We start from the raw sequence: 14232 nt of genomic DNA, 5'->3' as shown, positions 1-14232 counted from the left end.
TGCGGCAACGCACCGCGCCGCGACATCGCATCGTTGCGCGTTGACGGCGCCGTGCCGTGTACATGTGGACACGCCCTTAGTCATATTTCTCGTCCGGAATAAAGACGGATATACATAGCACACAATATTACCATACTGGCAATTATAGTCTCACTTGAGCGCCTACATTCGGTGCTTTAGTTTTATATTACTTGATCCCCATTTACCATCAGACATATTGCAGCTTTCATATTGCAAAAGCTATAAAATAAAGGCTAAAAATGTCCCAAGCTATATCTGTATACCAGATTTGCACGTCTATAACCTTGTTATATAAATCTTCATTCCTATTACCTACAAATTTCTTAGACCCATAAGCGTTTTTACGGAAAAGATTTGACCGCCATACTATATTTTGTGGAAAGCTATAGGAATTGCAAATGCGGGTTTTAATTCCAAGCATTTCAAGCTATTAAAATATGATAAAAGCAAAGGAGAAATTACACAATATTTTTACAAAGTTTAACTATTTGTTGACTATAAATTAAACGAAAGTGTTTTTTTATCTATATCATCGAATAAAGTAAATTTTATCTCAATGTGTTATCATAATATCACCGATAAAGTTGATAAAATAAATGTTAACAATTTAATTGTAACAAGACGTTATTTACTTATCAAACCAATTAAAATATAAACAATTATTTAATTTGTTTTTTTTATTTTTTATTTTAGTTGTAGAAAATTCTAAAGCCAGTTAACTACTATAAAATTTAATTTAATGAAAAGCTGAATGTATACTGTCCCGTGGTTTTAAATTTAAATCCTTAATTATCTAACCCAGCTCAGAGAATTTATAAAAAAGTTAATCTAAATAATTTCGGAATTTGTTTAATATAAATATATTTTTACATTTAACTTATGAATCTGTTAGGAAATATATTAAATGATTAAAATCAAATCTATAAATGATAATAATAATTATTAGTAGGTACTTTACATAGCAATGACGGAATGGAAAACGCGTGAAGAATTTATAATTTCACATAGGTAATAGAAATTAATAATTTTATGTACATATTATAATCATACATTAAATTAATTAAACATATTATTTTCATAGTAGGAAATAGGAATATTCGATACTTCAATATCATTATAAAAATAAATTCGTAATAATAGGTAAATAAAAATAGCTGAACATTTGCGAACAAAAATTACATTTGGAAAAATATAATAAAGCACAGCACGATTTTAGAGTTTATAACTATTTGAAATCTTAAATACTGACGCATATAAAACTTTCTGTTTCTCGCGCTGTCAATGTCAATAGTAGAAAAGTTTGACATTAATAAACCATTGACGTATATGCAACTAGACACAATCACAAAGGTCGTCAAAAATGTCCGACTGGCGTTATACAAAACAATTCAATAAATTTAACACCTTCGTACGTGGCAGGAACGAATAAAATTGATTGTATACGTTCATTAAAAAACTCTGCCTAATATACACGTAGGCAGAGTTTTGATTTGGACATTTTTTGGTGAGTTTAGTTGTTTATTATATTATGTCAATGCCTTAATTCTTAAACTGTCTTAAACATAAACTGTCGGTTTAGTCAAGGGTCACACGAATACAAACTGCGGAAAATTCGATTTTTCGTACATTTATATTACGCCGGCCGCTGTCACGTAAGCAGGCCAATTTTATTAACACAATGTTTTTTAGAGTTCATGAAAATTTCGTTTCACTGTGTTCAATAAGGTCCGGTAGCTAAAAGGGTGGGGGCGGGGTGGTTATTTTAGTTCCTAGTTTCATGGGCCCTTGCCCACGTGCGTTCCGCCTTGCTTCCATTTCGCGTTGTCGCTGTAGCTTCCTCTCTTCGCGTTTGCGACGCATTTCATCCATTTTGGAGGCGTTGTTTTCTGTAATTTTCGTTACCTTTTTTATTATGAAACGAAGAGACATGGAAAGGAGATAAAGATCGGTTATTAACACACACTGTTTGACGGGTGCATAAAAGTGTTTATGTGGTCTTAAAATTTAAATGTATGAAACGAAGTTCTATGAGAGAAATAGATACAGATACTTTCGCAACGCGCGATAAGGAACTTCTTTCAAAAAAAAACTAAAGAGAAGTTGTAATACTGGCCACCAACACTCAAACAAAAGAAAAAAAAATACTATATTAAAATATTATGTATAAAAGCATATACAGACGCTCCGATTTGGTTGGTGCCAACCATCCGACCACGACCAAATCGGAAAGTGAAGAGAGCGGTCGGTCCGACATAATTATTATTAATATTGGTTTGACGTGGTCGGATGCGCCGGCGATCCCGACCAAACCAACTTCCTATCGGATCCAACCAAATTGGAACGTTTGGAAGCTTTGTTCCGACCAAATCGGCTCATTCCATAGAGTAATATAGGTAATTGGCTCATTCGCATTCGCAACGCCGCCGGTGTAGGACGTCAACATGAACGCCGAGGGAGTTACGGTTACCGAACGTGACATAATAATAAAGTAACTTGAACTTTATAAAGAGTTTCCCTGTTTGTAGAATTTATGTGACAAAGATTACCCTTAATAGAGATGCCAGAAATCAAGCGTATTTGATTATGCTAGAAGTTTAAAAAAAACGACGTGTGGCACTCGGCGACTGCCGCGGTAAAGCTATTGCATGCTATGCCTTCAAGCCACACCTCCGCCCGTCGGAGTGGGGAGCGTGAGGTTTTATCGTTACGGAATTTCTCGATTCGGTCCCCGCGCTCAAGGCACGCGATAGAAGCTATACAATAGCTTATAAAAATTGACAGTGCGGCTACTTTAAAAACATAAAGAAAAATAAGTTGTACAATATGCGTACATCCTATAACGCTATTTTAACATTTTTTGATAATACCGGTGGCATGAGGCAAGACGTCCGTTCACTACTTCATAGCAAACACAGAGCAAGTAATAGAGTAACAGAAAAGTCAACTGACAGCTGGAAGGCCAACCGTCGGACAATCTGTAGCAATGTTGGAATGGTTGCTATGTCGGTTCCAATATGGTTGGCACCAACCAAATCGGAGCGTCTGTATATGCTTTAATTCCGGACATATCCAAATAGACATATTATATAGACATATCCAAATAGACATAACCTATCATTATTGTTATTTTTGTAATCTGATTATTGGAAAATTTAAATGTATGTGATATTATGATGTAATTTAAATAGAATATGATTGTATTACATGCATAAGGTTGCTAATATGTAAAAATGTATTAGTATGCAATAAATTATTTGAAAAATGGTTGTCTGTAAAGTCGGTTTACTGACGATAGTTGAACGTGACAACGTCTTAAGGCCGATTGTGCTTCTTTGTCGCTCGTTCCGCGCTCTCGCTTGCACTTCAAACCTAGACGGAACGCCTCAGAGCGAGGTAACGCCGCATGAGTCATGTTTTTTCGTGCGTGCAACCGGCTCTATCGAATTATAAGACGTTGTCACGTCAAAAAAAAAAAAAAGCAAAAATCACCATCAGCGTTCTCCTCGATGGGCTCGAACTCGCCGTCCTCCCATCCGCCGAGCGAGTCGTTGCTGTTCTGTATAGCGGCCGGCCGGTGCTCGAGCCGCGGCGTGTTGCGCACGAACGTCGCGTTCGCGTTCAGTATCGGCTGGCTCCAGTCCGAGTTGTTCCACGTTTCCGACGGGCTGGCTAGTTCCGCTTCTGCCGCCTGTTGTATGAGGTGACGAGTTTAAAAAAAAAAAAAACATACCGGCCGAATTGATAACCTCCTCCTTTTTTTGAAGTCGGTTAAAAAGGGCCTTGTAATGGTTGGTAAACATGGATCATCGCGATTAATAATTCGAATATTAATTTACCTACGGAAGTACGATATTTCTAGAGAATTATTTTATTCGATAAAAAATAACTAGCTTTCCGCCCACGGCTACGCCCGTGTTTAAAACAAAACACCGCATGGTGCCCGTTCCCATAGGATATCCGGTATAAAACCTATCCTATGTGTTACCCTCTATATGTGTGCTAAATTTCATTGTAATCGCTTCAGTAATATTTACGTGAAAGACTACCAAACATAGATACATACACATACATCCATCCTCAGAAACTTTCGCATTTATAATATTAGTAGGATAGGATAACACTATAAACACACAAAAATCTGGATAAAGCTTCGCACAAATCTACTATACCCTACTTCAAAGTACGAGTAAAAACCACACTTACGGGTTGTTCCTGCAGTTCGCCCCACTCCTCGTTATCCCAGTCATCTTCGCACAGCGCCGCCAACCCGCCGGTGCCTTGAGCACTGCTCGCGCCTGACTTACCGCTGCCTCCTGTTGTACCTGTTAGAATTAAAGTCAAATTAAACACACAATAAAAGTTTAAATAAGAAAAACCAGGCATTGAGATATCAGTCACATGATAATACACACTATGACGGGATTTCAAGCACATAGGAAAGTTTTAATTAAGTTATTTCCCATCAACAATCTAACCTTAACTTGAAAGTTTGTTACCTACAATCTATGAATAGATGTTATTTCTCTTAACTGCCAAAAAAGTTGAAATTATTGTTAATTCTGGTAAAGCACACTTCTCTATATCAATAAAACAAATCCGGAAGCTGAAGTTAATAATATTTTTTTTTTTTTTTTTTTTATGTTATGGGATAGCAAACGAGCAGACGCGTCGCCTGGTGATAAGCGATACGCGCCGCCCATAAGCATCCACTCCACTGGGAAGTGGATGTGTTGCTGTCCTCAGGAAAGGGGAAGGATATAAAAGAGGGAAATTGTTAGGGATAACTTGGAGAATCCTTAGCTAGCAGCCGGTTTTTTAGGTATTTATAAGTGCTCTTTTTGAAGGTCTCCATGTTATAACAATTGGGGAATACTGTAGGTGGTAGGTCGTTCCATAGTTTTACAGTTCGCGGGAGAAAATTTCGCGTAAAGCGAACTGTGGAACTCCGCCAGCAGTCGAGGTGGTGAGGGTGGTACTTATTTTTCTGGCGGGAAGTGCGATAATGAAATTGGGCGGGTGGGATTAGACCAAAAAGTTCCTCAGAACACTCCCCGTAATAGATTCTGTAGAAAATACAGAGTGATGCGATATCTCTTCTAAGCGAGAGCGGATCGAGCTTATTGGAGATTTTTGGGTCGTCAATGATTCGAGTTGCCCGACGTTCAATTCGGTCCAAAGGAAGAAGTTGGTATTGAGGGGCGCCAGCAAACAGATGAGAGCAATATTCCAGGTGTGGACGAACCTGTGCCTTGTACGAAAGGAGTAGATGAGCTGATTTGAAATACTTTCTCGATCTGCTTAGTACACCCAACTTTTTTGAAGCTAGTTTAGCTTTATCTTCTAAATGAACTCGAAATTGAACGTCACTCGATATTTGGACGCCTAGGATTCCAATGCTCGGTGAGATATTAAGAGGAGTGTTCTGAAACCGAGGTGAAACTAGGAATGGGGACTTCTTAGTGGAAAACACGCAGACTTGCGTTTTTTTTGGATTGAATTCCACCAAATTGAGTCTACCCCATTCAGAAACCTGATCTAACGAAGTTTCTATAGTATCTACAAGCCCATTTCGACATTCCTCCACATATGCCCTAGAGACTTGTGAGTGGCCGGAGTAAAAGGCATCCCCCGTACTGTCATCCGCATAACAGTGTATATTACATATTTGTAACATGTCGTTAATGTGCAGGAGGAACAGAGTGGGGGATAGCCTTGAGGGACACCAGCATTAAGGGGTAAAGAGGCAGAGCGGAAACCGTCGATAACGACTTGTATACTTCTGCCTGAAAGGAAGCTGGTAACCCAATCACAAAGTCCTGAAGGAAGTCCGTAGGATGGCAGTTTGGAAATGAGCGCCTTATGCCAAACCCGATCAAAAGCTTTGGCGATGTCTAAACTTACAGCCAACGCCTCCCCCTTACTCTCGACAGCTTCCGCCCATTTATGGGTTAGATAGATTAAGAGATCACTGGCTGAACGACCGTGGCGAAAACCATATTGACGATCACTCAATAGCTGGTTTTTCTCTAAATAACCCAAGAGCTGGCTGTTGATAATGCCTTCCATTATTTTGGAGAGTAAGGAGGTTATAGCTATAGGTCTGTAGTTTGATGGATCCGATCTATCGCCCTTCTTAGGGATCGGGTGAACAAAAGCCATTTTCCATGACTGCGGCACCACGGCTTTTAGGTAGGAATGTCGAAACAGGCGCGTTATAACTGGTGTAAGCTCAGGGGCACACGTTTTGAGTACAACTGCAGGGATTGCATCCGGCCCACTCGACTTGGACGTGTCAAGGTTACTGAGTGCCTTTCGAACAGCTCGTTGCGTAAACCGGATATCCGGCATTGAGCTTTGTTTACACGGTAACGAAGGCGGTGTTGTTCCCCCATCATCCAGTGTGGAGTTACGTGCAAAGATTGCGCCTAGGAGATCAGCCTTATCTTTGGCGGAATGAGCCAGAGTGTCGTCGTCCCTGCGTAAAGGTGGAAATGATGACTTACTGAAGTTTCCTTGGATTGCCTTTGACAAAGACCAGAATGCTCGAGTTCCTGATGGGAGTTGTGCAAGTCTATGACCTATCTTTTCAATATAGGCAGCCTTCGCTGCGGAGATTTCTCTTTTATAGGCCCTAGAGGCGGAGTTATACTGCTTTTTTAAGGTTTTTGCGTTAGGATCGTGAGTAGCCAATGCATTAGCCCAGGCTTGGAACTGTTCTTGCTTGCGGCGAGACGCCTTAATGTAAGAACGATCAAACCATGGCTTGGACTTGCCGCCGACGGGTACTACAGAGGATGGAATGAAAAGTTCCATACCCTGCAATAACACATCGGTGACAGCGTCTGCACAGGTACTAGGATCAACATCAGAAAAGCAGACTCCACCCCAAGGGTAGGATGCATAGAATAGTCGCATTCCCTCCCAATCTGCTGATTTGTAATGCCAAACTCGACGACAAGATGCCTGTTCCGGCCGTTTTGCACGTTCGAGAGGCACCACACTTCTGATCAGGCAATGGTCGGACGACCCCAATGGGGCGACAACCGTCACCTGATAATTATCGGGGTGTGTAGTTAGGAGCAGATCCAGCAGAGAGGGAAGATGGCCATCCACATCCGGTATTCGCGTTGGCGAGGAGACCAGCTGCGTCAGACTATGGCGAAATTGTACACAACTCTTCCTGCGTAGTCGGTTGTCCGTGAACCAAGCCAATCTGCGTGATGAGCATTGAAGTCACCTAATAGAATAAGTTCTGCAGAAGGAAACTGATGTAATACTTCGTCAGCCATCGATTGAACGTGCTCAAAGAGCTGATCAGTCCCACTGTTTCCACTGTGAGGTCTATAAAGACATGCATATATACGTGGACGGTCCTTGGAATCGACATGCAGCCAAATGACAGAGAGACCAATATCCCCAGAAACTGTTAGACGACGACAGCAGATGTTCGCCCTTACGTACACGCATACGCCGGCATGTGGAACAAACGAGTGTTCGAGATTAAAGCCAGGATAAGTAAGGTACGACGTGTCCAGTGGGGTAGAAATCTGGGTTTCTGTGAGAAACAGCAGAGCTGGATTGACCGTCTCGAGGTGATGATGTACGGCATTGAGGTTTGAGTGAAGCCCTCTTATGTTACAAAAATCCACGGAATGCGTGACATGCGAGGATGGTATTATAGTATGTCTGTTATTTTATTGTTATAAGGGCTTGGTTGCGGATTTATGCCCGCCCCAGAATACGACGGGCTGCCCCATCTCAAAGGATGGGGGAGGGATTCTCCTGCATTGCTGGTACCCTCCTGGGGTATTCTACCTGATAAAACCGCTTTCATAATTACTAAAAGATCATAAGGATAGGAAGGTGGACATTATAGGAGAGGGATGGGAGATGAATGGGTAATGGGTGGGAAATGGGAGGGAAAGGGATGGGAAAAAAGGATGGGAAAGGAAAAGGAAAGGTAGGGAGTGGGCCTCCGGACCCCTCACTCACCGAACGAAACGCGGCAATGCCACTATAACGCCGATATTCTGTGAGGGTGTGGTAACTTCCCCGGTGCGAGCGTGGCCCAATGTGTGCATGCTCGACTCCCACTACAAAAATATACATATATATAATATACATTAAATTTAAAATTACCCGCACTAGAATCGATTTCGCCCCACGCAGTCATGTCCCAATGTTCGGGATCGTAGTCAGACGCAGATTCACTGTGTTCCAGTGACGTCATCGATGTCACAGAGGACGTCGTTGTCGACATACTACTTGACGATGGTTGTTCTGTAAAAAATGTATAAAATGCATATGAATAGTTTATAACCTGGATATATATTTAAGCAATTTTTTATCCTAATAGCTAATCACTTTTGCTTCTTTGCTTTAAATCATTATGTCTATTATAGTGCAGATAATATTTATGTTTATAATAGTGCAGGGTCTTGTTGTAAGATTGCTAAATCATTAAATTATCATTATCTGGGGGGATATTTCTTGCCGGGATTAAAATTCTTACCATCTATAAAACTTGAAAAGTAATGGGACCAGTAGTGTACTTAAACTAATCTCTTATCTATCAAACAAGTTGTAGCGAGTTCTGAGATATGAATATACTTATTATCGAAATGCATCAATGGGTATAAAAGATAAGAATTCTCACCCAGCGAGCCCGGTTTAGAGAGTGCAGATTTAGTCGGATGCTGCACTTTAGCCGTGTCAGAATGCGAACGGTAGAACTTAGCCGTGACAGCTGTGACCGCCCATCCCGCCCACGTGGCGGCCGCGTTGCTAAGTGACGGCGTAGCTGTGTGCACGTCCGCCTCTGTGGGTGTTATTATATAATATGATTAACGATAGTTTCTACATGGCGTAATTCGTGTCGGAAGCCAAGACTATGTTTTGGTCGCAGACCTAGTTCAGTAAGTAACGATAGTTTTTAACTTTTATATGGATGTTATTATGTAAGAGGAAGGCTTGTTTAAGCAGCAGTTTAGGGTAGGGGTTTGTTTTTAGAGTGTATATGGTAATTGAGGGAGGGGGATACGATAATTTTCTCCATATTCTGAAATGAAATGAAATTTGTTGCTTCTGAAATATTGGAATTATTGGATTATTCTACAAAATTGCCTTATTGAAATGCTTAGAAATATCTGAATAAGTGCATTAGGAAGTCATAAACAATGGATACTTAAATATTTATTTATAACAAAGATATAAACATACCCATTCCTTCTTTAAGGCTAGGATCCTCTGAAACTTTTTCTAATTTACCAAGAAAACCTTTGATAGTCCTAAAAGCTGCGTCACGAACCTTCAAAGAATATTTATTTTTTCAGAATATCATACACATAAACTTATAGAAAATAACACAAAACATTTAAATTTATAAAAAAACTGACCTGTTTTTCTGGATCAGCAGTAAGTGGACATAAAGCTGGCAACACTCTGTTAGCAACTTCAGATAAAAGGAAGTATTGTTGTGTTGCCGCCAAAGCAAGCACACCCGCTTGTCTCGCTGGCGGGAAAGAATCCCGGGTTGCCCGCACGAAGGCAGATACTAATACTTTTTGTCGAATTTGCGGGTGCAAATGGGCGGCTATTTTACCTAAACATACTGTTGTATTCGTTCTGAAAATGAAAATAAGAAAAATAAGGAGAATTTTTATACATTTATTATAGGTACATATTTGTTTATTATAGGGTAACTTCTGTAATTTAATATTGAAAATTTTATATACCTAGGGGAGGCTGACAGTTTCAAAATAAGGATTGGTACTATAAAAACACTGTACTTAACTAAAATTTTAAACATACAAGTGATAACTGCGTTAAAAACAACCGACTTCAAAGTTGCACTTGCAAAATTTACAAATAACCTACAGACAAAAATGCTCATAAAATAAAAACTACTGGGCCTATACGAATAAAATTTTTATGGGACCAATTCGACACCATCCCGCATCGAACAAAAAAAGAATCACGTAAATCGGTTCAGAAACCTCGGAGAAATCGGTGTACATACATAAAAAAAAAAATATATATATACCGGCCGAATTGATAACCTCCTCCTTTTTTTTGAAGTCGGTTAAAAAGCTAAGTGAATTATTTTAATATTTTTACAAGGGAAAAAAAAGAACTTTTTTTACAAGTTGCCGACTATAAAAAAAAGTAATTATCTTACCTAATACCTCCTTGGTCATCCTTAGATTGTAGTCTAGCAAAATGTCTTAGTACGTCTACATTCAAATTGTTATAATTAAGTTTTGGAGCTAAATGAACTATCGATTTCACAGTTTGCTCTCTTATAACAGCGTTTGTATCCAAAAATCCGTGAATGACTTGTGGAAAGATTTGGTCATTTACCTGAAATTAAACATAACATAATTAGAACATGAAATGGACCTTAAATCACTACATAGTATAGAACAATGTCACTGCCTGCCGTCTGTGTATGCATATTATGTCTTTAAAATTACTCAATTAACTTTGGTGCGGTTTTTTGATAGATAAGTTCAAGAGGAAGGTTTTATTATATAAATGGTTAAGTTTTTGACAAAGCGGGCAAAGCTGCGGGCGGGAAGCTAGCAAAATAATAAATAATAAAGGATAAATTACTTACGGTAGAATTTTGCAGGTGCAAAATAAACTGATCAAGTTGTTGCAACAGTCTTGACCGTGTAGTTCGATCATTGGACGCAAAAAGTTTCACTACACATGGCACAATCTGTTTTTGATATTCCGCATCTTCCAGTAGCTTTCCTAACTGAAATTAAATGATTAGATTTAATATAATATATGTACAGATTTTCAAATAAATATTTCATATTTTAACAAATAAGTGAAAATATTTTAAGAAATAAAAGAGCGCGTGTTTCAGAAGTCAAACTTCTTTGGCAAGATTCAAAGATACCAAAATCGTCGCTTTACTCCATGACGTGACGGTATTGCCACGACCTTGAAATTATACTCTCAACGCGCCTAAAGAAGTTTCGCTTAAAGAAATAGTTTTAATAAATGATGAGTTAAAGAAAAACAGGGATCTTAAACTTTATTGTAATATTTAATTTTAATAAAATACAAACAGATAATATTTAGGCTGTTCTTTAGTAGATACCTTAAACATTGGACCCAACACAGCAGCGCCAGCATCACCATAATGGAACGCAGTCATCAACTGAGGCAAAATCTTATGAACACACACAGCCTCCGGAAAACTGTCCAGATGACTGCCGAGCGTTGAGAAAAACCTCCCCTTCTCAGCCTTGTCTTTAATTTGTATTTCTTCTAAGAACAACATTGTATCTATCAAATCGTTTTTGAAATAGCCTCCTATTTTACGACACCTGAAATAAATAAATACACAACCTTGTATTTGGGTAACACATTCATTATAAGAAAAGATGAAAAACAATTTAAATAGCCTTGAATGAAAAACGTGTTATTGTAACAGTTTATCAAGTTTTATGAGCAGTCAATAATTTTATTAATGGATAAGTGAGTAAAATTAATACATAATTTCATAACCAGCTACATATTTAACAATAAATGTATGAACCTAATTTGAGGCTTTAATATAGTATAAGCATACCTTGTAATAATATCAGCTGGATTCGGCCTTGAAGCAGGATTTGCACTGACTAATTCACAATATAATGTGCATAGCTGTTTTGGAATTTTATCAACACATTTGAGTGATGGTTGATTTTTTAGTGGACCATTGTATGCCTCCCAAATGAGACAGCCCAGACCCCACATATCAGAAGAGCTGTGGAAAAGAACAAAGTTTTAAACATAAAATAAATATAATGCTTTAATAATGGAAACACAACCAGTATTGAACATATTTAACTGTTTAATTTGATCAGAAATTAAGATAGATAACTGGTCTAGAAAAGAGATATAAAGTAGAAGAGTGATGAAGCATGAACTAATAGTAATACATTTTCTCTGAGGTATCAATATTAGGCTCAACTCAAACTAACACAGAGTCGCAGCGACGCGACGCTTTTTTCTGCTTTGAGCATATTAAAATTCATATCTTTGGACTATTATTTAAGTGAAAATTTGTACTGTGTAAGTATGAAAAAGGGTGTTGATATTTGAGATTGGTAGCTAAGCTGGAGTTGAATGAATTATTAAAACCTTGCGTCACTTTGATTCTGCCAGTGTTAGTTGAGCCTTTGATAGCCCATTTATAGGGTGTAACTAATAGTTAGATATAAAAAATCCGTTATTATATTTCATCTGTAATAGTTACAGAATAATTGCCTGTACACATTTAACACACCATGACACTAAGAACAATAGGAGCAGAGCAATGCAAGTAAAACTATGGGTGACAGGCCACAGCCAGTTTTTATAATATTCAGATAAATATATTATAAAATTCATTCATAACAATAAAAAAGTTGCAAAAAGCATGGTCAATAAACATATAAATTTTTGTAATATCTCAATTCATACAATCCTGATATAAACACTGAAATAGTTCATCCAATTGAAATATAATTATGATAACTAGCAAGTGACACAGTTTTATCAACTATTTTTATGACCAACCAATTGGCAGGAAGGTTTTGTTTTATCAGTTTCAATTTAGAGTTGTTACAATTAAGAAAATTTGTTTGCACAATAATAATAGTAGCAATGAGAATTGGCATCAATTTATAACTATGAAAAATTTATATGTGAAAAAGTATAGGAACTGGCCGAATTGAGAATCTCATTCTTTTTTTGAAGTTGGTTAAAAATAATTAAGATTGTGTCTCTCAAAAAAATAACTTACCATTTGGTAACTGCCTTAATTTTAGTAGGATCGTTTTTCTCCGGTAGATCATAAATTTCCAATGCTGGTAGTATTTTAATTGGTATAATGTTAGCACCTTCCTGTCCATGGCTTGTTATAAATTCGAAACCACCTAGCTTCCATTCCACAGCAGCGGTTACAAACACAGAGAATAAACATACATTGTTGTGTTTGATATTGCCATCATTATTGAAAAATGATAATGCTCTCTGGAACAATACATCACCATTGTTTTTAAACAATATTACCATAGCTATGCCATGCCTTCTTCATTGTAGTTAATTATGATTAAATGCATGAATAATAAGAATAGATAGAGAAAATCTTTGAAGTTTGTTGTATAATGCTTCAAAACACAAAAACATTGGATGAATGCTGTAAGTGTTGAACATGATGAAATTGTGCTACTCACAGTAATTTGAAAAATTCCCCATGATAGAAATAGTTCCCGTTGTTGTCCTTCCAGTTTCATTTCTTCTATATGAGTTGCTAAAGGCTGAACATATTCAGTTGCAACATACAAAAATTTATCTGTTTCACAGCTATCTAAGTAATGTAATAGACTGGGATGCCTTATAGTCTTCAGACGTTTTAATGACGCCTTAGCTATATCAAATAATGTTTCAGAATGCTTTTGAACATCGAATAGGAATATAGACACTTCATCTTGAGTTCCCCTCTTCTTTCCTTTGTGTAATGTCCATACACTTTTATCGTCAAGCCCCGAAACAGGGTCCCCAATTTCGTAAGGAAAATCCTTTGTAGGATCTCTCGAGAAAAATGACCACATATTGTTTGATTATTAAAATATCAGTAGAATACTTATTTACAAATCTTGTGCATATTTTATGCGGTTTTTAATTTGATGTCTTTAGAACACACATCAATTATTGTTTGTCGAGATTTATTTAGTAGGCTTTCCTTCCAAACTGTAATGATAACTGCAAATATTACAATTTATACAAAACAATAATTATTGATGGAAATATTATTCACGGCAGCAAATAGCAATAGAAGTCGAAATCTTGCAATTGACACAATGGTGACACATAATAAATAAAAATCTGACGTAGGTAACAGATAACAAAATTAATCTATAATAATAATTTAAATTCAAAATAAACTTTGTATAAGCTTTATCTCTAAGATGTACTTTAATATCAACCAAAAATTGTTTTTGTTGAAAGCAGGCATTATATTCTATTCTTCCTATTGGTGTATTTACACAATCACGTTCGAATAGCTGAAAGCTTAGTGAGCTGAAATGATGAGCGAGGTGTATATATTACGTAAAAAGCAATAAAAAGCAATAAAAGTGTACTATTTAGATACGTTTGAGGTTCGTGTTAAGGCCGATTTTTCAAACGTAATCAAGAGGAATACTAATTATTAATTGTGTTCAGAATATT

General features: G+C 37.5%; 1 protein-coding gene across 2 annotated transcripts; it reads right to left on the bottom strand.

The window, feature by feature from the left end:
- Positions 1-1632: 1632 nt before the first annotated feature.
- On the bottom strand, positions 1633-13846 carry LOC123699685 (N-terminal kinase-like protein). 2 transcript variants are annotated; one of them, XM_045646695.1, is made up of 13 exons: positions 13236-13846; positions 12803-13032; positions 11606-11782; positions 11132-11360; positions 10637-10780; positions 10199-10380; positions 9417-9645; positions 9241-9328; positions 8678-8839; positions 8161-8301; positions 4225-4343; positions 3511-3709; positions 1633-1907 (listed from the first exon to the last, which is right to left on the bottom strand). In XM_045646695.1, exons 1-13 carry the CDS (start codon positions 13611-13613, stop codon positions 1756-1758), a joined length of 2430 nt encoding a protein of 809 aa, XP_045502651.1. In that variant the 5' UTR covers positions 13614-13846; the 3' UTR covers positions 1633-1755. The 2 variants fall into 2 exon arrangements, with proteins under 2 accessions (XP_045502651.1, XP_045502652.1); XM_045646696.1 differs by having other exon boundaries at positions 8167-8301.
- Positions 13847-14232: the final 386 nt, after the last annotated feature.

The sequence above is a fragment of the Colias croceus genome, chromosome 18, assembly GCF_905220415.1.
Source record: "Colias croceus chromosome 18, ilColCroc2.1".
NCBI lineage: Eukaryota > Metazoa > Arthropoda > Insecta > Lepidoptera > Pieridae > Colias > Colias croceus.
Note: the sequence above shows the minus strand (reverse complement) of the source record. Positions and strands in the feature narration are given on the sequence as shown.